Source organism: Podarcis melisellensis, assembly GCF_964234715.1.
Source record: "Podarcis melisellensis genome assembly, chromosome: 7".
NCBI classification, from domain to species: Eukaryota; Metazoa; Chordata; class Lepidosauria; order Squamata; family Lacertidae; genus Podarcis; species Podarcis melisellensis.
The window spans coordinates 79,607,042-79,632,597 of record NC_138539.1 but is presented as its reverse complement, the minus strand read 5'-3'; the positions used below and the strand labels follow the sequence as shown (position 1 = coordinate 79,632,597).

General features: G+C 43.6%; 1 protein-coding gene across 1 annotated transcript in view; it reads right to left on the bottom strand.

The window, feature by feature from the left end:
• GABBR2 (gamma-aminobutyric acid type B receptor subunit 2) overlaps positions 1–25,556 on the bottom strand; it is a 293,156-nt gene that overhangs the window by 132,662 nt on the left and 134,938 nt on the right. The window contains exon 8 of the mRNA XM_081920031.1: positions 7,363–7,423. Coding sequence (XP_081776157.1) covers positions 7,363–7,423 — 61 coding nt within the window. The remainder of the gene's footprint in view (positions 1–7,362; positions 7,424–25,556) is intronic.

Below are 25,556 nucleotides of genomic sequence, written 5' to 3'. Positions count from 1 at the left end.
CCAACTGTTGTCTCAACTGGGCAAGTGATACAGGAATCAATCCTATACAGTACTCAAGAAGTTGACAGAAAGCAATCCAGTGTAAGTTGAGTCAACAATGTTTTAAAATAGTGTTTGAGTTAACTTGCACAGGGTTGCCAGGTCACACGACCAAGGTGAATGACCCCACTCTGGTCCTGCCTCTGCCACACACCCAGAATATCGCCTTTTCAGGGCTTGCATCAGCATAAAATCTGCCAGGTTTGACTAAGCTGCCTGGATCCCAGTTGGGTTGCAATGGGAGAGATGGACTGTTGGATCTTTGCTTGAGTTGGGGATGAGGGAGTTAAGCCAGCATAGCCTGGTTTAGCCAGGAACCTGTTGCTGGATCCTAATCAACCCGCTCATCCCAACAGAGTGTGCTACAGGATTGCTCCCCTACTCACAGGAGCAAATTGCAACGTATGATCAGGGAGGTGTATTTATCAAAGTTTCAGTGGCAGCTTCTCAGAGTGGCGCATTCTGTAGAGGTAGAGATACCCACCCCAATTTTCATGAATATGCTTATCCAGTGTGCTACTCTAAGGACTATTGTTTGCACGAAAGAGCCAGTAAATAGAATTTGTTTTTTCCTTTTTCCTTTTCCTTTTACCATTTTTATCAAAACAAGTTGATTGGACTCATTATAAATGTTAATGCAGCAACAGTGCATTAAACATTTATATAACATTCATTTATTTATAGAAGGCTAACGAATAATAGAATTGTGGAATTGGAAGGGACCACGAGGGTCATCTAGTCCGACCCTCTGCAGTGCAGGAATCTTTTGCCCAATGTGGGGCTCAAACCCGTGACCTTTGGCTAATTAAATAATCTGTGGCCTTAAGCTGTGTGTGTGTGTGTGTTTTGCTTGTTATTATGTTATGTAATTTTGTGTTTTTATACTGTAAAACCCCGCCCCCCTGTGATCCTTGGATGAAGGGAGGTATATAAACTTAATAAATTTAAACAACTTCCAGAATGATTAAGAGTCACATGCTCTACCAACTGAGCTATCCCAGCTGCTTATGCCATTTTTTTATTTAATTACTGTATCGAAACACTGGTTATGTTTAATATTTCTATACCTATAGACAGACTATCTTCTCCTTAATAATTATTCTAATAAAGCTTAAAATAAATTTAAGCAAAATGATAATGCAGCCATAATGAAACTGAAAAAAATAGTGTTTATTTTAAAAAAAATGTTGTTATTATTAATTATTATAATTATTAACTTTTTTTTACCACCACCCGTACATTTCAGGGCAGTATTTACATTTTGTTTTAGTATCCCTCTTTCTCTCTCTTTTAATTACTTTGTTTTTTGAGCTACTTATTGTACTTCTGGCTTGCCGCTTACTGCTTCTGCAGTGCAAGACAAGTAATGATGGAAAAACCTCCTCTACAGTGAACCACTATTTACTTTCCTCACTGTAGGCTGGGCCGTCTTACCCATAGGCACTAGGGGTGCGGGGCACCAGGGCGCCAAGCCGAGAGTCCGGGGCCGAGATTTGGAGTCCGGCAGAGCCTGTCGGAGCACCACAGCTCTTCTGCTGCGGGCAAGCGAAGCACTGAGGCAGCCGGCTGGCTCTGCTCTCCTGTATACCTGGGATTGATGAGGCCCACCCGGTTGAGAGGCCTGCCCAGTGCACGCTGCTCACATGAGCCTTGGGCTCGTGTGATGGCCTGGGATTTGGACTTGGAGGCTGAACCTGAGGAATCCCAGTCTGCACAGGTTCCCCCGCCTCCAGAACCAGCTGAGCCGGGGCTGGAGCTTGAGCCTCAAGGGTCCTCACCTGTGCTGGATCCTCAGGTACAGGCACCAGCTGAGTCTGCTCTGGCTCCTGAGGGGGTGGAGGACCCATTGCCTGCAGGTGCTCCACTCTTAGCCCCATCAGGGGAAACTGAGGTTGCCTCTGGGTCCGGTAACCCTCCAGCCTCTCCTGAGCTGCAGAGGCTCAGGGTAGAAGAGGCGGAGGGAACTAAGTTCCCACAGGAGGAGTGCTTGCCTCCAGGCCAGGAGAGGCGGGGCCGCCCTATGCCTAGGGGCAGATAAAAGCCAGCCAGCCCCAGTCCCAGGTTGCGGGAACAACATTGTTGGTAGCCTGTTCCTGCCTGCACCCTGTCTGCTCTTCTGCCAGAGTTCCTGACCTCACCCGACTCCCTGCCTTGGACCCAGCTTCAGCTTTGACGGACAGCCTCCATACCGCACCCTCGACCTCGGACTGGACCCAGACCTCACCGCACGGTTAACCCTTGGGACCAGCACAGCTCGACTGTTTTTGTGCTGGGCTCTGCTTGCTGCCGCCACCTCGGGCTCCTCTGTTGCTGCTGAGGTGGCTGGCCAGTCCAGCTCTGCCATGCCTGCCCTAAAAAAAGGTCAATAATTTTGCTCAAGACAGCCCTGACTGTAGGGAAATGTTGGGTGCATGGTATGATTTCACACATCTCAAAAAATAAACCTAGGAGGCCCAGTTTGCCACAGGGTCAACTGTGACTGTATTCTATATAACTCAATATAGACTGCAATACCTCAAGGACCACCTCTCCCCATATGAACAGACCCAGATGTCATCATCTGAGGCCCTTCTTTGTGTTCCCCTTCCACGAGAAGCCCAGAGGGCAGCAACATACAAACAGGCATTTTCTGCAGTGGCTCCCCATTTGTGGAATGCTCTCCCCAGCTAGACAAGAGCATTCCTCTTCTCCCAGGCCTTTGGCTAATTAAACAATTTGTGGCCTTAAGCTGTGTGTGCATGTGTGTCTGTGTTTTGTTTGTTATTATGTTATGCATTTTTGTGTTTTTATACTGTAAGCCACCCTGTGATCCTTGGATGAAGGGAGGTATATAAACTTAATAAATTTAATAAATAACAACTTCCAGAATGCTTTGCAACTTGGAGGGTTCCATGGCAGCCATACCTTCAGCAGGCAGCACAATACAGAAAGAGTTTTCGCAAGACATGAAGTCTGAAGGGAAGTGCAGAGGAAGTTAAGCATGCTAAAAGCCCTACCCAAATCAGTGGGCAGTACATGACTTTTGGCTTTTGTCCTATGTATTTATTATAATGTAGTAAAGGCAGTATGTTGTACTTACATTGTGAAGGCATAGACTGGAGTGAGCTTTAATACATTAGCCACAATCTAGCACAAATGAACACTTAATTCAATTTATTTCAAAGAGCTTATGCATTTCTGACTTTGTGCTGGATTGTGATCAATATGCAATGATGGAAGAACTCAGGGAAATGAACAGATTTTTCTCCTGCTTTCCAACTTGCTAAAGAAAAAAACAAAACCCAGCATAGTATTTGAGCCAATTTGAGTGCACTAGAAACCCTTGGAGGCATTTATTTTAGGGAAGCAATGAGAGATGTAAAAAGGAGAAAATAACTAACAAGAGCAAGCTATATCATGTCTGTACAAATTTTTCAATTACAGTCATACCACGCATTACAGATGCTTCAGGTTATGTTTTTTCGGGTTACGGACCCGCCGAAACCCGGAAGCACCGGAACAGGTTACTTCCGGGTTTTGGGGGTCGCGCATGTGCAGAAGCGCTAAATTGCGCTTTGCACATGCGCAGAAGCACCGAATTGCAACCTGCGCATGTACAGACGCGGTGCTGCGGGTTGCGAATGTGCATCCCGCACAGATCACATTCGCAACCCAAGCGTCCACTGTAGCTGAAATAAAATCAATTTTCTCCAAATCGTCTGAATAATGACTCCTGCTTTTTTTCCTGATCTGCAAACTACATATACCTAGAGCTAGTGAAAAAGATGGTGCAATTAAGGGCTAGTTCACAATGACGAGTGGTGTCTTGAGGCATTGGCTATCACTGATTTAGCACTGCAAAACAAACTTTCAAGTCACCTCAATGACATTGTTTTTAAATGGAGTGGCTTCACATACTGAGCTGCCAGTCCCTTGTAAAGAAAGCAAGCGCATATTCATGTACGTGTGAAACAGTCACCCATCCTTTCTACCTAATTATTTTCCATGCACAGAAATAGTACTCAATTTCCTCCAGGCAGAATCTACATAAAACTCTTCCAAATCTTTTGGGTTTTAACTAGCACTAATCAAAGCCCATTCACAATATTTTCATACATCCCTATCAACTTGGCTGTAGGCCCAGAAGGAAAACTGGCTTTAAAAAAAAGCTTCAAGGAAGAAATTGTTAGCGATGTAAAAAGAGGGAGGAATGAACGTCTTGGTGCAGATTTTAACATGGTGGATATACTAGCAAAGAAGATAAGTGAGCTCCAAAGATTTCAAACAATGCAAGCTTTTTCAAAAGATTTCATTTAGAAAGCAAAAGCTTTCTATACATTTTGTTACACATGAAATTGCAATGGAACTGCAACAACCACATCTTTGTGACAAAGTTCCACTAGAAACAGATAATAGGTAGCAGAGATACAATGGTAGGAAGCAAGTACGGTACTTAAAATTGTTCCTACCAGGCACTTACCATATGAAATTCCCTCCACCCCAGCCAAGCCATTGACATTCCAGCAAAGACGGATTTTCAAATTGCCATTGATAAAAAAATAAAGGAATTTGCAAAGTCTAGTGAAGTCAGGAAGGCCTAAGTAAAATACAGTAACCTCTAACCAACCACATACTTAACAATGAAGCGTGCATGCAATTATATACCATTGTCACCTCTAAAAGACATGGATCTGTGAGTGCAAGTATTTCCATTTTCTGATAGCTGAGAAGTGCAGACTGTGATGTGGGACTCAATTAAATCATAGCCTTTGGCCATGATCCAGGGAACAGCAAGTGCAGCAGAAATTCATGGGGATGCCATGAGAACAACTGCATATTTCCATGAAAGAGGGGCAGTCAATAGGTTTGAAAACAATTGCTTCCGACTGAAGATTATATGTATACTAGATTTTTTGCTTCCTGACTGATCCTCCTCTTAGACCTGCTCCTCATATGAGATCTTTGAACTGAGCAGAGAGGGGGAAATAGGGATCTTTCAGTATCAGCGATGCATTACCTTGATATCATGCACTGGTTAGCAGCCTAGCTGTTGCATTTTGCACCAACTGAAGCTTGTGGTTGCTCCTCAAGGGTAGCTGTGGCGATCACACACAGGGCCCCCGGACGTTTGACGGTCTATTGACCCTGTGCCGCCCACTGCGATTGCTTTTTCTGCTGCCACCACCCCGTATCTCACGGGGACACACAGAGTCCAGTCAGTTGTTAACATAAACAAATAATCAAGTTTATTTTTACATGCTGGAACAAGCTTATGGTTTCAGTTAATTTTTCTCTTGTCAGTTTCTTAATCTTAGTTCCTAACAACTTCAAATTGATTATTCCCAACTATCTATCTGACTCCACCTAACAAATCCTCTCACAATACAACTCTACCAACCCACTGCCTATTCCTCCCTCTCCCTTCCTCAACTCCCAAACCTCAACTGACTTTCAAAACTTCCCTCTCTATCTATTACTCCCCCCTTGCATTTCAATCACATCACACCTATTTTAACCCTTTCCTTATGACCCATCCTAGGAGGCAAACGCCACAGTAGCTCTGTGTGGAGTGGGTTGTGGGTAACATGGAGAAGATTGACTTGGGAAAGGTCACAGCTGGTGCACCAAATGTAACTGCAGAAACACACCTTGCCACTGCCACAACCTGAGAATCCAGGGACAACATAGGATCAAGAAACACACCTAGGCTATTTCATTTATTTCCGGGGCAATGAAGCCCCTTCCAGAACATGCTGAATCTCAGTTCCCAAGACAACTCCAAACCTGCCATGCCTGGATTTATTCTCATCTTATTCACTCTCATCCACTCCACCCGGCAACATTCAAGGGTATCAACTTTTATCTTTGCACAAGGAGCAATAGAGCCAAACGTCATCAGCATACTGGCAGTTCTTAACTCCAAAACTCTGAATGCCATCTCCCAGTATATATTGTGTGGATGTTAAACAGCACTGGAGACAGAACAGAACCCTCTTGCATACCACAAGCCAAGCCTCTGGTGTCAAACAGCAGAACTCAGAACCACTTTCTGGACACGGTCCAACATACAAGACCAGATCCCCCGAAATACAATTCCCACAAGGCCCAACCCAGCCAGGGAATCAAGAAGGGAACCATGGTAGATGGTACTGAAAACCACCGAGAACTCCAAGAGAACTAGTAGAGCCACACTCCCTGCATCCAAAACACTCTTAGGGGTTATCCACACTTCGTCTTGCCTGCTGATTCCCCCTGGGGAAAACCATTCTTTGATGCTTAATCAGAGGAGACAGCAATTCAGGTTTTTTCCAGATTGCCATTTGTTCCTATCTATCGCTAAACAACGGGAAAGGAGCAGGAAAGGGGGAAACCCCTAAGACCTATGCTTCTAGACAGAAGTGTGGACAAGCACTTAGTTCCACATCCCAATTGAAGCCCAATTGCAATGGGTCTAAGTTTTGTTTTGTTTGGCCTTTGATATTTTATTTCAGAGGGAAGTGTGTATGAGAGAGAGAGAGAGAGAGCGTGCAAATTAGTTTGAATTAGTTTTAAGGAACCATGCATAGGATTGTGTTCTCAGGCAACTAAAAGTTATGTAATCAATTGATAGCCCTGATGATCTGATCATAAAAAACCCTTCAGTACGATCTTTTAACCATGTTGTGAGAATGTAACAAAAAAAGGTTTTTTCCCCCCCAGTAATCCAAATGTTATGAAATGTTTCAAGGAATATATAGCTTAACAGGGAAGACATGAGGAAGCTGGCTGATCAAGTCTGGAGCATGAAAACCCTCTCTACAAGGGAGGAGTTAAGCTGTACGCCTGGAACTAACCCAAGTCACTGCACTGTTGTAATTCCTCATCAATGATTAGGTTTCACAATATATTTTAAAATTTATTTTTTTATTGCTTTAAGGAAAGTAAGCCAGTAGAAATTGCCTTATTAGAGCAGTAGCTCTCATTTTCTAAGTTCTAAATATGTCTCACTTTTCAGGCGGGACAAGAGGTTAGCACATGTTATTTCTATAAAATACATTTTCAGCACACTTATCCAATCTGTATGCCCGATCACATGTAGGTTGCCATGTATTTTTGTAAGCAAAGAAGGCCAGCCTCAAAGTAGAGAGAGTTTCACACAATGCATTCCCCCACCCCACTGACAAAAAGGAGAACCCATTATTTCTGGGCATTCTGCCACGTTTTATTACCACATATTCAGTTAATTTCCTTTCAACCTACTATACAGTGCAAAGTGGCTATTAGGACAAATGCATCTCATATTCGCATGCTTTACAAACCACAATAATATAAATGCAAATGGATAAATAAATATCTGTCACCTACCTTGGAACTGTGTAAATTTGATTGTCCCCATCCTCTCTCCATTTCTGAACATAACTTGACCCTAAATAAAGTAAATAGACAACCTTATAAAGCTACAGTTCACTCTAAATGACAATGAGATCAACTATCTAATCTAGACTTTTCTTATTAAAAATACACTTGGAAATCAGAGACCTTGATGAACTAAAGAGAATTACACTTACAGAACCCATTTTATAAAGTAACCTGACACTTGTGCAAGGCTGTGCTGGAGCAGTTATGCAATAATGATGATATAGGGGCAATTGTTGGCGAAGACCATTGGTCTTTTTATGCTTGCCCAAAGCCAAGTCTATCACTGCAAAGATAGATAGATCAACCGCCCACCCCCACCCAAATCGCAGGCAATATCTATATAAATAAATGTTGCATTCTTGCAGGGCTGACAAGCAATTAACTTAAAGGTCACATATACACACAGGGAGTCAATTATTTTATCAATTCCATTGGGGGCAAGGAAACACAGAAAAGAAAGGTGTGGGTTGCACATAGTTAAGCTGAAAGCCTCAATATAGGCAGACCCATCCAATATATAACACATAATCACAGGAAATGTACTTGGGTGTGAATAACTGTGCAGATTTTTGTGTGTGCATGCTCCAGCCAATTAAGCTTGTGCCTGTGTTAAATAAGGAAGAAGTCAACAAACTCCACATACAGGAAGCAGAACTGAAAACACACAAACTTGGGAACGGTGTGAGGCAGGAGCAGTCAGCAGGGGAGGGTAGCGGTGCTCACTTGACGGCCTACTGCCTTTGTTACTGCTGCTTACAGGGAGGTGTGTGTGTGTGTGTGTGTGTGTGTGTGTGTGTGTGTGTGTGTGTGTGTGATACAGCAGCAAAGTCAGCATAGTGCAAAAGCACCAATGGAGCTAACCATGCACTCCTGCCAGTGTGTTTGCACCACACTGACCTCGCCACTGCCTCACCCCTCCCTGTAATGCAGGAGCTGGACATTCAGAGAACACCACCCTGCCAACAGCTGCTGGTGTGGGTATATATCGGCAGGGGGGCATTGCCAAGCACCACCCTTTTACATACACAGAGAAAACACCTGAGATCCAAGTCATAGCTACTGAGTAATTACAAAAGTTGTATCTTCCATTATTCATAATGCAAAGTATTCTAGTGTGGGGTCATTGCTACTGAAAGTCCCCTCCTTAATGTGAATTTTGGGAGAAACTAGTCCATACATGTATTATCTCACTGGGTTTCTCATCCTTTGGTTGGTGGTTCAACACTTGATGGCAGCTGGATGTGTGAACTGCCTCCATTGGGAAGCACTGAATGTGAGGAAGACATTGAAGTTCTGCCAGAAGTGTTAGCTCTACTATAGCTCTTCTGTGCAAGGGAACCATCACCCAGTGCTGCAGACATCAAAGGACAGACATAAATGTTTGAACCAGCCCTGAGTGAATCAGCATTCTGCTCCAGATTCAAAGCTAACCAGAGTGGCAACAGAGTATAATGACAGTGCTTAGGGTTTGGTTGTACTTAAGGGCTTAAGCCCCTCGTGGGACCATAGCTGTTAACTTTTCCTAACAAAAGAGCCACTGGCTGCTAAACTGAGATCATAAAGTAACTCAAAAAAGGTAAAGGACCCCTGACAGTTAAGTCTAGTTGCGAATGACTCTGGGGTTGCGGTGCCCATCTCGCTTTACTGGCCAAGGGAGCTGGCGTTTTCTCCGCAGACAGTTTCTCCAGGTCATGTGGCCAGCATGACTAAGCTGCTTCTGGTGAAACAGAAACACCGTTTACCTTCCCGCTGGAGCGATACCTATTTATCTACTTGCACTTTGACGTGCTTTCGAACTGCTAGGTTGGCAGGAGCAGGGACCGAGCAACAGGAGCTCACCCTGTCGCAGGGATTCGAACCACCAACCTTCTGATCGGCAAGCCCTAGGCTCAGTGGTTTAGACCCCAGCGCCACCCGCAACATAAATAAATAAATAAACAAAGAGCCTTGTCACTTGATTTAGTGCAGACACAGGTTCCAAGGTAAATCAAGTGGGGATCTGAACTCTGATCTCCCAGGTCTTAGTCCAACATTCTAACCCAGGGGTCAGCAAACTTTTTCATCAGGGGGCCGGTCCACTGTCCCTCTGACCTGGTGGGGAGCCAGACTATATTTTTTGGGGGGGAGGAATGAACAAATTCCTATGCCCCCAAAATAACCCAGAGATGCATTTTAAATAAAAGGACACATTCTACTCATGTAAAAACACAGATTCCTGGACCGCCCGTGGGCTGGATTTAGAAGGCGATTGGGCCGGATCCGGCCCCCAGGTCTTAGTTTGCCTACCCATGCTCTAATCACTGCACCACACTGGTTCATCAGGTGGGGAGGGGCAGAGAGTAGTCTGAAAGAGTGGCTTGCTTAAGGCTACTTAGTAAAATCACAGCAGATGCAAGATTCAGGGACTTCCTGATTTGTAGCTCTGTTTGTTTGCCACTGTGCTACGCCAGTCTGGGGTGTAGCAGGGAGGGGAATGGGTGAGTCTTACATAAGGTCCTCAGTAAAAGCAATCACAACAACTTCTGAAAGAAAACATCCTAGAAATTTCTCATTATTTCCTGAAGTAGCTTTAGATATACTACGTTCTCACGTCTGTTAATAATATAGAAATAACTTTTGCTTTCTGCAGTGTGACAACGACAGTACTGTATGCCAGAGCAAAAGCCCACATCCACAAGCACCAGTAAATGTATTTATTTGTTTGTTTATAAAATGCATCCCACCTTAATAGCAGGAGCAACCAGGACTGGAACTAGAGTTATACCGTGCCTCTTAGAGTGATTGAAAGTTAATATGGGTATCACTTTATTTATCTTCCCATTTTTACTTCCTTTTTTCCTCTGTGCCAGTCAAGATAGGCCACAGTTCTTTAGCTGTGTGCAAAGCAGTGCTGTTTTTCTAGAAATGAACACCTCCCTTGTTCTCTTAGAATGGCGATGGCGCCAACCTGAGAGGTGCCAGAACAGAGTTCTGCTGAGTTCCGGCTGGAAAAAAGCCCTGGTGCAAAGTATTTCTATAATGCACCAGAATTGATGTAGCTAATGAGATGTTTCCTCTGGTCTACTTATCTCAATGTGCAAAAAAGGGGAGAGGGGGAAGAGATAAATTTCCATCCCTGGCACTGGGTGTACAAGAAGCATTTATAATGCTTTTCATTATGCAGCAGAAATCTGACAACATTCAGTTCGAGAGAGAACCAAGGTCGTAAGATGCTCAAAGAGATTCCGCCCCACTTTGTACTCTTATTCACAAAAGATAATTCGTACTGGTACAACATCTAACGCAAACAATTACTGTTCAAATTAGATCACATTTCATCGTCATATTCCAAATGAACCACGGAAAAAAATGTCGCCTATGTCTAAAGAACACTAATAGGAACTTTGTGTGCTCTTAATAGTGATGACTAATCAAAACGTATTTAATTAAGTGAACAATGCCAAATATTTCCCACTCTCACTCTACCACACTGGTGGCGGCTGATAGGACCAGGGCAATGGTCCGCATAAGAGATCTATGGAGGGATTAAAAACCAACAAACCAACTTGCTCTTCTTTTTTACTCTCATAGTATTCCTCAGAAAAGGACCATATACAGAGTAACGTATTTTTTGCTCTATAAGACTCATTTTTCCCTCCTAAAAAGTAAGGGGAAATGTGTGTGCGTCTTATGGAGCAAATGCAGGCTGCGCAGCTATCCCAGAAGCCAGAAGAGCAAGAGGGATCGCTGCTTTCACTGCGTAGCGATCCCTCTTGCTGTTCTGGCTTCTGAGATTCAGAATATATTTTTTTTCTTGTTTACCTCCTCCAAAAACTAGGTGCGTCTTGCGCTCTGGTGCGCCTTATAGAGCGAAAAATACGGTAAGTCATAGCTTCTGTGCCTTTGTAGTTTTGCAATTGCGCAGATATGGGTCAGCGTGCAGGGGCATGAAAAGCTGCAATCTTACGCTTAATTCCATGATGAGCCACTTTCTCAGAGCTGCTTCTCAGCATGAGCCTAGGAGTCAGGCTGGCAACACTCAAGAAGCCATTAAACAATTACAAGTCAATGCGCCTCCCGTAGTTTGCTCTCAGTTTCCAGAAAATAAGAGAACTGGCGAGGGGAGACACCTTAAGAACAGAGATGCACCCCCATGTTAACAGTTAATGCATCTCAGCTGATCAGTATTGATGGACCTGTGCTTCGTTAATTTAATACGATCCTCTTCTGAATCCATTTATGCTACTATCTTTTGCAAAATAACAAAAAATGTGGTGGCTTGGGCGCTGAATGAAACAGTATTTCTCTCCGTCAATTCTAAATCTATGAAGATTTTTTTATATATAGGTTTTGAGAGAGTTAGTGGCATTTCCTTATCTGTGATTTCCTCCAACACGGATGAACTGATATAGCTGTACAATGCCCACCCCACCCATTACAGTGCTACCTCTGGTTACATACTTAATTCGTTCCGGAGGTCCGTTCTTAACCTGAAACTGTTCTTAACCTGAAGCACCACTTTAGCTAATGGGGCCTCCCACTGCTGCTGCGCCACCGCCACGCAATTTCTGTTCTCATCCTGAAGCAAAGTTCTTAACCCGAGGTGCTATTTCTGGGTTAGCGGAGTCTGTAACTCAAAGCGTATGTAACCTGAAGCGTATGTAAGCCGAGGTACCGCTGTATCTTCTTTTTAAGCAAATGAACGAGTTTGTCAAGTTGCAACCTGGAAAACTTCCCTCTCTTTATAAAACCGTGCAGCCACAAAGGAGAATGAAGTCATTTGTCTGAGTATTCATCTCTGTATGAGCTCCCAACACTGTCAGTAAGGGTGGAACTATACATTATGAAGCAAGGGTGGAATTCCCTCCCCTCCATGTCTCCAATGCAGAGGGTAACCGGTGAGCCTGAATGGGCTGCTTACCCATTCCTTCACCCACCAATTCTCCACTGCAAACTGCCCCCCTGTATTCACAATAAACAACAGTGTGGGAACTGTGTGTTTGGCACTAAGAATGCAAGCCTTATTATAATGGACCGCAATATCTCAAGGACCGCCTCTTCCCATATAAACTGACCCAGACTCTGTGTTCATCATCTGAGGCCCTTCTTCGTGTGCCTCCTCCTTGAGAGGTCCGGAGGGTGGCAACACAAGAACAGGCCTTCTCTGCAATGGCTCCCCATCTATGGAATGCTCTCCCCAGGGAAGTTCGCCTGGCGCTTTCATTATACACCTTTAGGAGCCAGGCAAAAGCGTTCCTTTGTAACCAGGCCTTCGGTGAGCTCCTGTTGTTCGGTCCCTGCTCCTGCCAACCTAGCAGTTCGAAAGCACGTCAAAGTGCAAGTAGATAAATAGGTACCACTCTGGGGGGGAGGTAAACGGCGTTTCCGTGCGCTGCTCTGGTTCGCCAGAAGCGGCTTAGTCATGCTGGCCACATGACCCAGAAGGTGGAGGCTGACTCCCTTGGCCAATAAAGAGAGATGAGTGCTGCAACCCCAGAGTCGGCCACGACTGGACCTAATAGTCAGGGGTCCCTTTACCTTTTGGTTGATCTTATTGGCATCCAACAACCTTTTAGAATGTGGCTTGGGGGGGGGGGAGTTACTAGGTTATTGCTTTGGGTTTGATTTTATATGTTGCCGTCTTGTTGTGAACCTCCCTGAGACCTCCAGGTATAGGCCAGTGAATAAGTTGAAATCAATCAATCAATCAATCAATCAATCAATCAATCAATCAATACTGGGCTGATTTTACAGACAGGAGTAACGATACCAATCAACAGTCAGAGACTGATATTGACCACATACTAGAGGCCTCTGAATAATATATACATCACATAAAATGCATCAAAAGAATAGGAAGGTTGTCCCTGTCAGCAGAAACCTCCTGAACTGACCTCTGTGTGTGCGCTTGTGTGCATTCTCTTTTAACTTTTATAGGCTGCTGTTCTGTACAAATACTAAACACTGCTTACTAAAAATAAACAAGTAAGAAAATGAGATACAACAATGAAAAGATAAAAGCGTGACATGAAATGATGTTTAATAATTTGCCTCCAAATCTTCAACATTTAGCCTCAAAACAATCCATCACTAGATTATTCCAATCTCAAAATGGCTGCAATAAATATGGAAAAGGTCAACTAAAATAATCACGGAGTGGGAGCATTTTCCCTAGTGAAGTTTTCCAGCTTCCAGAGGAAAACAAGGGGCATGAATATTGTGAATGGAAATGTTCTCCCTGACTTAAACTACCCAAACTACCCAATGAAGGTGGACTGAGAACTTTAGGTCTGACAAAAGCAGCTATTACTTCATGCAGCTCATAATTTACACGTAATTCATGACTACAAAATGTGACTGTAGATTTTTTTTTTTAATGTAGGCAGCTGCTGAAAAATTATTAGACAAATTTATGGAGGGTATGTTTATCCATGGCCATTAGCCATAGCAGATAAATGAAAGATCTGCCGGTTTCTAATATTTCAACCTCCACCATTGTGCCTTCCTTGTAGGAGGCATTTGAGTAACCACTGTCAAAAACAAAATACTGTCATAGCCCGATCTACCAAGGCAACTATTATCTTCATCTACCCATGGGGAACCAAGGCAAGAGATTTGCCCAAGGCCAAACCATGAGCAAAGTTCATACTGGAATCCAGTCCTTCCTGATGCAAGTCTAACAGGACCTCATCGTATCATTTGCTCTTCCATCCCTGTACCTCAATTCCCTACCCTGCTTCCTCACAGCAAGAAAAGAGAAAAATCTAAACGATAAAAAATCTGTAAAAAAAACAAAAACCACCATTCCCCAAACCAAGTCGGCCATCTCCTTTTAAAAAAACAAAAAACAGATGTTTCTCCTCCTAAAGCTTCTGAGAACGAGGTCACTATATTATCGCCCGACACAGATGAGGAAATGAAGACAACAAAATTGTCTTGTTTTGGGCAGTCCATGAATCTATGACCATTTTAAAAAGAAAACCTCATGAGGAAGGCAGGGAGTGCAAATAGAGTTTGGATTTGATATCCCGCCTTTCACTCCCCTTCAGGAGTCTCAAAGCGGCTAACATTCTCCTTTCCCTTCCTCCCCCACAACAAACACTCTGTGAGGTGAGTGGGGCTGAGAGACTTCAGAGAAGTGTGACTAGCCCAAAGTCACCCAGCAGCTGCATGTGGAGGAGCAGGGAATCAAACCCGGTTCACCAGATTATGAGTCTACTGCTCTTAACCACTACACCACACTGGCTCTATGAAACGGTAACTGAGTGGGAAATGGATGAAGGGTAAGAAAACATGGGGTAATATGGAAATGTTGGGTGGTGGGTAGACTCAGACCAGAGAAAACACAAAGGTCCTGCAATAAAAACCCATACACAGGGCAGGTCATTCAGTTCCAACTCTCCATCTCCTCCCATTCCACTTCCACAGCCGACCACTTTCTCATAGGCATTGCCACAGGGCTCAAGACAGAGGAGAGCAACACCATGTCCTTGGGTTGGTTGGTGATTCTTGTGGGTTATGTGCATCTGGGACTACCACTGAGAGCCATTCCCTCCCCCACTTGGAATACCTGACTTCATTTAATTGATTCACCTTCTCAACGATTTTATCACATTAACTATATCTATTAGCTAACTACCTGCCCTGTGATTTAGTGAATATTTTTTCATTTTACATTTTAAAGCCACATTAACCATACACATTTGGTGCTGGAGGAGACTCTTGAGAGTCCCATGGACTGCAAGAAGATCAAGCCTATCCATTCTTAAGGAAATGAGCCCTGAGTGCTCACTGGAAGGACAGATCCTGAAGCTGAGGCTCCAGTACTTTGGCCACCTCATGAGAAGAGAAGACTCCCTGGAAAAGACCTTGATGTTGGGAAAGATGGAGGGCACAAGGAGAAGCGGACGACAGAGGACGAGATGGTGTTCTTGAAGCTACAAACATGAGTTTGACCAAACTGCGGGAGGCAGTGGAAGACAGGAGTGCCTGGCGTGCTCTGGTCCATAGGGTCACGAAGAGTCGGAAACGACTAAACAACAACAACAACCCTACACACGAGAGACAAGGCTCTAGCTTGAATAAAAGACAATAAGCACAATCACGTTTTCTACAGTATCCTATTATTATTATTATTATTATTCCTCAACAAGTGATGAATTCTGGAGCTAGCTGAATTGAGCTGTAACGTGTTCCTGGAAAAGCACTGTGGCAGTCAGCAGGATGGCGTCAATACTAGTAAGAGGTTTTATTATCTCAGCGCTTGCCTCCATTTGTCAGCCCTGTTTTTGACTATTAATATCAAGGAAGAACTATAACCCAATAAATATAATATGTTCCATGCACTCTAACACTGTGCAATTAGAGCTGCAGTATTTCCTGGCATGTCTCTTTGCAGAAGTGAAATGCATATCACAAGCTGGATTAACAGCTGCGACAAGGCCCCAAGGCTGCGGCATGCCTCAATTGGTGGGGGGGGGAGGAGTAGTAGTACGCCTATGACATGCCTTTCCATTTCATTAAAGCACACGCCACAAAAGTGTACAGTCTCTCGGATTTTGTATAAGTCATTTCCCACCCTTTAAGGAGGCTTCTAGTTGTGTATAGAAGAAAATTAAAAAGTCGGAAAGTGTGCATTCTGCATCATAACTTGCTAAATAACCAGGGGGAGTGGGCTTCAACCTGGAAGTTTATTGAACGCTCGGGTGCGGCTCATGCATGAAACTTTGTGTGTGTGTGTGTGTGTGTTTTTGCAGCATCCATATAACACTGTCCCTCATCAAAATGACATCCTCCCCCCCCTATTTCTGTGGGATTTTCCCACTTACTGAATGTTCTGTGGATTAAATGGGAAAATACCACTTTGATGCAGACACCATGGGGACAGTGTGCAAAACTGGACCAGAGCCAAATGTGGAAATGACCCCAGAGACAATTTTAGTTAAGAGAAACATTTAAGTAAACTATACCTAGAACACCACGGACCTTTCCTAGTGCTAGAACTAATCAGTTGTACACCTAGTGTAGTCTTCCAGTTATGTGCTTTCCTCCCTGTGAGGTAATACCCTCAGACTTTGGCAAAATTTGGCAAGGTGAGATTCATGCTTCCAGTTTCCTCCTCCCCTGCCACCACAATTTACTATACTGCAGGCAAAGGTACAACAAGAACTTCAGAGCTACCACTCTGCCTGGGCTCCTGCTTTCATATCTAGCTGATTCATCTACCACCTTGCGGGGTGAGGATGTGCCGTGAGGAGAAGGAATTAATTATTAAAAAAAAAAGACGTTGCATTTATAACTGCCAATATTGCACACCCAATGCCTATCCTTGTCCAAGTTGTGCCTCTGCCACCCCACTTGCATATACTGCTTTGTTCCTAGGGACTAGAATGCATCGCAGCACCAGTTGGTTGGAGTGTGGTGCTGATAACCCCAAAGTTGCAGGTTCAATCCCTGTATGGGGCAGTTGCATATTCCTTGCATATTCCTTTTGCTCGCAAGGGTCAGAGGAACATGCAAGCCCACTCACCACGACAAGGTGATGATCCACCGAGTGGGATCATCTTCCAAAGGAACTACTCTATTCCAAACTTTAAAATGGAAAGCGTAATGCCGGTAGTCAACAAAAGAGGTTTAAAGACTGTCTCAAGGCAAATCTAAAAAAATGTGGTATAAACACTGACAAGTGGGAAACACTGGCCTGCGAGCGCTCCAGCTGGAGAACAGCCTTTACCAAAGGTGTCATGGGCTTTGAAGACACTCAAACTCAGGATGCAAGGGAGAGACGTGCTAAGAGGAAGGCACGCTTGGCAAATCTACACCGTGATCAACTCCCGCCTGGAAACCAATGTCCCCACTGTGGAAGGACGTGTGGATCCAGTATCGGCCTCCACAGTCACTTACGGACTCATTGTTAAAACCATGTTTATGGAAGACAATCTTACTCGGCTACAAGTGATCGCCAAAGAAAGAAGATATTCCTTTATTGCAGGTAGCATTGTAGTATTCCAACACTACAATTCTATTATTGTTATTAATTGGCCACCTGCCTAACTCTCAGTCAACTTGGCAGCCTGCAGAATCTTTTAGGGGGAGTCTGTAGCCAGTGACAGAGAATGCAGCTTTGAATGAAGAGCAGGTTTCAGATTCAGTTCCTGGCACATCCAGGTAGAGATGGGACAAGAGTATGTCCAAAAACCTGGACAGCCAGTCATTGTAAACAATAGAGGTGGACCAAAGAGGCTGACTTGATAAAAATAAAAAAAAAGCTTCCTATATTCCTAATATCCACACAAACACCACTGGCTGCAAAAAAAATAATAAAAAAATACATTACTCCATGAGCACGCTTTTCTCAAAAAATAAAGGCAAGAAGAGCTTGAAGTATAGAGAAACTGGATCAGGTGTGGTAGAGCGAAACTACCTGAAATGCACTCTCAGGAGATATCAGAATGGCAAGGAATTGTGAACATGCAAAATCAGGTTGTGAGCGTCCATTGGAAGGGTAGCCTGCTCTCAGGATACAGCATGGCATCTAAGACTAGAGGCAGATGCCACAGAAGAAGGCAGCAGAATTTGGAAGTGGAAAAGAGGCTTTCAAACTGCAGGTGAGGGATTACCTATTTAGATGCTTCTCTAAGTACAAATACAAGCAAAAATAACTTTCTGCAAGCAGGTAACTAGCACAGCAGGGAGAAAATCAGTATGCAAACTCCCTGACATGTTGATTTTCTATTTGAAGGAATGTTTTTTAAATAATAATAATAATAATGTTTACATGAGAGCATTAAAAAAATGGCACTCCTGACCTGCAGTCGATTCTATCAGCTCAAGGCTACACTACTTCATTCTGTTGCATGCCTGTTCTCAGCCACAGTGTCATCGTGTTTTTAAATAGGTAAACTAAAATGTTAATTGTCTTTGCATGCATGCTTCCAGCTCCTTGTAATTTATATTTTCTACAAATAGAGTGCCTTTTGCAGCGTGTGCTCTGCAGGCCCTGACCACATGTCCTGAGCCAGAAAGGAAAGCGTGAGTCACAGTTACAGCGTGGCACCCACTGATCAGGACAAAAAAGAAGCAGCAACCCTAATGCTTCTCTGACAAGAACACTAAATGCCATAACATCACTGTCATTTACATGGTGCCCCAGATTATCGGCAGGGGTGGAGGTAGGGGGAATGACTGGACTGGGACAAGATTTCCTTTTAACCCTTGTTAAAGTTATTCATTTGATTATGTCCCTTCAGATAATCAAGAGAAGGAAAAGCAGTGTTTTTATTAACCATCTAAAACTAACTCATCTGCTGCATTATATTCTTGGGAATTTTGCATTGCCTGTTGTAAGCTCTCCTGGAAATGCTAATTAGAACTGAAGGGCAGGGTATAAATTTTAACCCCCCCCCCCCAAAAAAAATAATTGCTGGAGTAAAGGGAGTGATACAAACATATCCTCCTGAAGTCAAATGGCCCTAATATGCTCTGCAGAAAATGTCCTGTGTCCCTATGAGCCAATTCACCCATGACACTTTCTGTTCTCATCAAAGGAGACCCATCGTTTCTAGATAATCCAGAACAAAGCTTTTAAAATGTGGCCTAGTTCTCACCCAGCCATCTTTTGGCTGCACTACCCTCAGATTTTACTACCTGCAAGTTCAATGCTTCTCCATGCAAAATAAAAATAAAAATCTACACAGAAAAAGCTTGCATGCCAAAAGAAAGGTTAGATGGGAATCTTGGCCTTTGGCATTCTAGTTGACATATGTGGGGAATTATTTTGCATGGAAGAGCATTCATTCCTGCCAGCCGACACCTGCAAACGGAAGTTGCGCAGCATAGATACAGGTTTACTACCTCATTGAGAATTAGGCCTAGAATCCATTGATTACTCATTTTTCAACCATCATCAGGTCCCAAGATACGTTGCTCGAATGACTAATAGCCCTCACCATGAATAATGTGTGGCCTGTTCCAGTTTGAAATTTGTCTAGTTCCAACAGCAGATCTCATTATGCCTTCGTTTGCTATATTAAAGAGACAGCTCCCCGCTATGTAGTTAATTTTAGATGATTAGTCAAGACACTGCTTTTCCTTCTCTTGATAATATGAAGGGGCAGCTTTCCTTGGAATGGAGAAGGAACTGTACAAGAATACAAAGTGAGTAGAATTAGTACAAAACCATGGCGAGATTAGCCAAGTGATGACGTGACAGCAACATCAATTCACTAGTGGAAGATTACTTTTTCCATGACTGCCCACCGTGTTCCAGTTCTACTGCTCTTTATTGTCCTCAAGCCTCCTGCATGCTATCCCTTCCTTTTCCCAGTGCTCTCTTCCAGAACACTTACTTGGAGCAATTTTTCTCTTTTCCTTCAATTGCCTTCACAACAAAACCCTTCCTCTTCTATGAAGGCAATGGCTTGTCCCCTTGGAGACCAGCCTTAATCTCTCATTCCCTTCTATGTTTTCTTTCCTACAGTTGAAATTTGTTAGCTCATCAGAGCTGGTTTTTGCGGGGATGGCAGTGATGTTTTTCTCAAAAGTGCCATGTACACTGATGGTGTTACTTGGAGCAGCCAAGTAATTTCGTTGTCCCCGAGAGGGGGCAATGACAATAAAGATATTATTATTATTATTATTATTATTAACTTATAATGATTCTAATGGCTCCCCCCCCAAATTCTAAATGGTCGGGAACTTCCTTTCCGCAGAATAAAAATGGATCAGTGGTAATATTATGCCCTTCAAAAAAAATTAGAATCAGAAAACGATCCAAAATGATTTTCTAGTGAAAACTGTGTCATGAGCATTAAAGTAAAGGTAAAGGGACCCCTGACCATTAGGTCCAGTCGTGACCGACTCTGGGGTTGCGGCGCTCATCTCGCTTTATTGGCTGAGGGAGCCGGCGTACAGCTTCCGGGAGATGTGGCCAGCATGACTAAGCCGCTTCTGGCAAACCAGAGCAGCGTACGGAAACGCTGCTTACCTTCCTGCCAGAGTGGTACCTATTTATCTACTTGCACTTTGAGGTGCTTTCGAACTGCTAGGTTGGCAGGAGCAGGGACCAAGCAACGGGAGCTCACCCCGTCGCGGGGATCCGAACCGCTGACCTTCTGATCGGCAAGTCCTAGAATGTCCCCCCCCCCAAAAAAATAACCTTTAAAGTCTGTACAAATAAAATGAACTGATAACAGTATGCTAGTATATTTCCTCCTGCATCTAATATCCCCGAAGGGCCCAACACAGCATCTCTTCTTCCAGAATTTTGATGGCTATGCATGCATTCCCCAACCCCCAACAGCAAATGAGTTGCAACTATCAGCACAAGTATATGCAATATGGGAACTGCCTTATTTGAAACATAAGTTTGTGTTAATAATTTGGAAAGATAGAAAGGGAACTTTAATGCCTTGTATTTCACTGCTAGCCCCGCTGACTTCTCATCCAGAGTTTATCAATAAAGGTAAGGATTTGGGTGCCTTATGGGGAAAATTGGTATTTTTAACTTTAAAAGATTTCTGCAACCTCTGACTGAAAAGGAATACTAATTTGGCCGGGATGCAGAAATGTTAAATGCCATTGTTCATAACAAAAGCCAGGATAAGAGAACAAGCAGCACGTGCACTGACTCCTGGGTATAGAGCTGTTGTTTTTTTAAAAGCTTTTTAAACCTTTTCGTGGAAAAGCTGACAAATAAAATTGTCTTGGGGCGGGGTCTAAAAAGAGAGTTTTGGATCAGAATGGCTTGATTTTGCCATAAATGTGAAGAAGAAAACGGGTGATTGTAATGCCACCATCTCAGTATGCTACTTTGTGGAACCCATTGTTTATTTCTGCTGTAGTAACATCCAGAAGAACAGTGGCATTCATCGTGTTTCCACTGTACTTTGCAGAGAGTAATTATTGTGTTGTTTTTGCTGTGCCTAATAATCTTTGGAAGTGAGTTTTTATTTCAATTGTGCTCAGAATATTATTTATGTTTTAAATTCTGTTATTTGTATGGGTGAAATCGATAAATGTACAAAAACCCAGACCCAAATAATTCCTGTAATACTCTTAAAAATGAAAATTATTACAGATAATGCCAATATTTTTCAAGCATGCACACATACATGCATGCAACACAAATATGCACAACAGTGAACGGGGGGGAGGCAGATTCTGAAATCCGAATTAAATTATGCATAAAAAAGGACAGGGGTGGTGGGGAACATGTCATGCTGCTTCTTGGGTAATCTGTCCACCTTTGGTCCTCACCCTGAACTCAGCTCTCACCTGTGGCTCCTAGGAGCTGTCAGAATGCGAAAGCGGCCACACACCCAGGAAATGGTTTTGGCTGGTTGGCTAAATCAGGTAAGGGCAGCTGATGGGTCTTAAACCCTCAGTGAGTTAAGAAGAAGAAGAAGAAGAGTTTGGATTTGATACTACCCGAAGGAGTCCCAAAGCGGCTAACATTCTCCTTTCCCTTCCTCCCCCACAACAAACTGTGAGGTGAGTGGGGCTGAGAGACTTCAGAGAAGTGTGACTGGCCCAAGGTCACCCAGCAACTGCAAGTGGAGGAGCGGAGACGCGAACCCGGTTCCCCAGATTACGAGTCTATCACTCTTAACCACTACACCACACTGGCTCTCAAGGACTTCACCTGCATGCAAAGAAAGGCTCTGGCAGATTGAGTGGATGAGACCAATAGTAGGTCCAATGGGCAAGAAGGCTGTTTCTGCATGTGCTGTAGAGGGAAGTGAGGGGCAGATGGGGCTCGTCTACCTGGAAAGGTAGCCCATCTAGGAGAGCGCAACTCTGATCCTAAACTTCCGCTGTCTTCATGAGAAAGGCTTTCCTTTGGACCACATCAGCAAGGCTGACAGGGGGGTCTTGTCATCTGGGCAGACATATACACAGCCCAGGCTTTTGCCTCAGAAGAAGAAGAGTTTGGATTTGATATCCCGCTTTATCACTACCCTAGGGAGTCTCAAAGCGGCTAACATTCTCCTTTCCCTTCCTCCCCCACAACAAACACTCTGTGAGGTGAGTGGGGCTGAGAGACTTCAGAGGATGTGGAGGAGCGGAGACGCGAACCCGGTTCCCCAGATTACGAGTCTACCGCTCTTAACCACTACACCACAGTGGCTCTCAGAGGTCACGCAGCCAAAACAATGTGGGAGGCAGCATTTATGAGTTACCAGTCACTGCAGCCACAAAAGGTGCTATGATTCTCCAGCGGTTTGACTTCACCCCTGGAAGTGCACTCCATTGTCTCTAGAGATAGACAGGTGCCAACAACAACAACAATAAGAAGTACAAATCACAAAATGTAATGCTGCTAAGAACAGGATGGTATTGAATAATGCTGGCACAACCAGCACGGAAAATCATTGAGAAGAAGAAATCATTGAACTGAGAAGAAGGTCACAAGAAACCTGACTTGTTTTTTGAGCTCCCAAATGATGCCTGGGAACAAAAAACCAAATGCAGATTTGAAACCGCAAAATGATACTTAGGTGTTTAAGGAGCAAAGGGGAGAACAGGAAACAGAAACGACGAGAAAAACCTGAAGCATAAAGGTCTCTGATCCAGAAGATGATATTACATGCACATTTGATCTATAAAAGTAGTTAGTGACCCAGATCAGAGCCTGAACAGGAAAAGAGAGAGAAAAAACAAGAACAATGTAAACTAGGGTGACAATGAAAAACAAATGCTTCAAAACTTCTACCAGAAATTGCTTTTATAAATTCTTTCACAGCAAAAAAAAAATTAAATACAATAGCTTTCAGAGTATAATTTGATATTTTCAAGCATAGCATAACTTGAAAAGTAAATTGAGTTGTGATACTTCTTGACTCTTTTATTTGGAAAGGAGGTGGGATCACATTAAATATAACGGGAGAAAGTTGTGAGATGAAGGGGATTAATTTTTAGCATATATTTTAATCCCAGTCCTTCCCCCATCAAATGATAGAATCATGGTCCCAGAGCTGGTCTGTAGGTGGAAAAAATGAATTTTTGCATTCTTGACTGCAAGATTTGGAACCAAAGACAAATTAGCTGGGAAGCATGTGGGAATTGCAGTTGTATTTTAAGAAGACCAAACAATATTAATTCCCCTGTGTCCAGGAACTCTTCACCATGCTCCACTGCCTGATGCATGGAAAAACATAAGATACATATGCGCCACTTCATGAACCAGTTTTCAAACTGCTCATGGGTAGGTTTCCCCAGGGTTTCCCCAGAGCTGCAGACTTCTCCTCCTCTCTCCTCCCTGTCCTTCTGAGCCTCCTGCTAAAGGCCAGTTTCTCATTAGAATTTCCATTGGTGGGACCAGCAACCTTCAGTGTTGAAAACCACTACTTTCAGGAAAGCACAACACCGCTATACCACCACTGGGGATTTGACTTCCGGTGGGGTGGTGGTGATGGTGGTTACAGTTGATTTCCCAGATGATTTTTTTAAAAATCATCGTTTTTACTTCGAACTCATTCAACTGTTCTGTAGATGTGGATTTTGTGAATGCCCAAGGTGTCTGATATCGTGCAAAATACCATTGGCAAGAGTAGTCCCTAACTCACTGAGGATTATCTGAACTCACTGAGTGTATCTGAAGAAGTGTGCATGCACACGAAAGCTCATACCAAGAACTAACTTAGTTGGTCTTTAAGGTGCTACTGGAAGGAATTTTTTTTGTTTTGATTATGGCAGACCAACACGGCTACCTATCTGTCACTGAGGATTTGAGACCCATGGTCTACCTTCACCTGGTTTAGCCGGCCTGTCAAAGCTGTATCACATGCTGACAGCTTCTACGAACCACAATGAGAGCTGGGTGCAGGGTGGAGACCAAAGGTGGAAAAACTACCCCAGAAGGAGCACAACATGAGCCCCCACCAGAGGTACTATCCCTCCACTAACATACCACACACCTCAAATAGTTTATAATACCATCAAAGTGAGTGAACCACCACCCTCAAACTATTTAATACAGTGGTACCTCGGGTTACATATGCTTCAGGTTACTCCACTAACCCAAAAATAGTGCTTCAGGTTAAGAACTTTGCTTCAGGATGAGGACAGAAATCATGCTCCGGCAGCACAGCAGCAGCAGGAGGCCCCATTAGCTAAAGTGGTGCTTCAGGTTAAGAACAGTTTCAGCTTAAGTACGGACCTCCGGAACGAATTAAGTACTTAACCCGAGGTACCACTGTACATCCAACTCAAGTTATGAGTTACAGGCAGGAACCACAACATGTAACATGGGGGGGGGGGAGAGCTGTGGAAAATGCATTTTGGAATGGTATTCCACCGCTCCTCCCTACCCTCCCAGTCACACTACCCATGCTGTTCACAGTCAAAACATTTTTGGGAAAAACAGTGGCTGTTTCTTATTTGAACAAACAAGGCGATACTCCCTTAAGGTGCTAAATCTGAACTGTGAAATGCAGGCTAAATCCTGAACCGAGGACAAATGCCACAATGGATACCTGATGTCTACTTTATTGCTGGATTATTCAGCGCCAGTTTAGCACCTAGCACACTCCATCTGCTTCAGAAATGACTTTCTAACTCAAACAGTCATTGCTATCAACAAACGTAGGAGGGACTCCGAGTTGCCATGGCGAGGAGGCGGGGAATTAAGAACAGAGACTGTTTGGAACACAACACATTTTGCAGAACATGATCCAAAAGTACCAGGGATCTATTTTAAAAAAAAGTAAAGGCATCTTCTTAAATCACAGAACAAATTCATTACGCTGGAAATTCAAGTAGAAAGCAGCTGCCCTTTTGTAGCACACTGCATGTAACCAGTTTGGGAAAATTAGGAAAGATACTAGAGATTCACAGCAGATTTGGACAAAGGGGGATCTGTCCCAAGTGCCCCAAACAGAAGCAGAGACATCCTGAAGTGCTTCATCGCACCGTGGTAGTTCAGACATTTTTAAAAAACCCACCAGATTTGCTAAAACAAAACAGCTTGCCATATAATGAATTGTCTGTGAAGGAAGAGGGGTTCTCCATTGTGACTGATGGGTCTACCTTGAAAATAGGAATGATTTTGTGACCAAGGCTCTCCAATTCAAGTGATTTGCAGTGAGGAGGGGAGATGCTAAATTGCTTTGATCTCTGATGCTTCTTGCTTCTTTGCAAGTTCTTGCCTCTGAGAAGCGGTA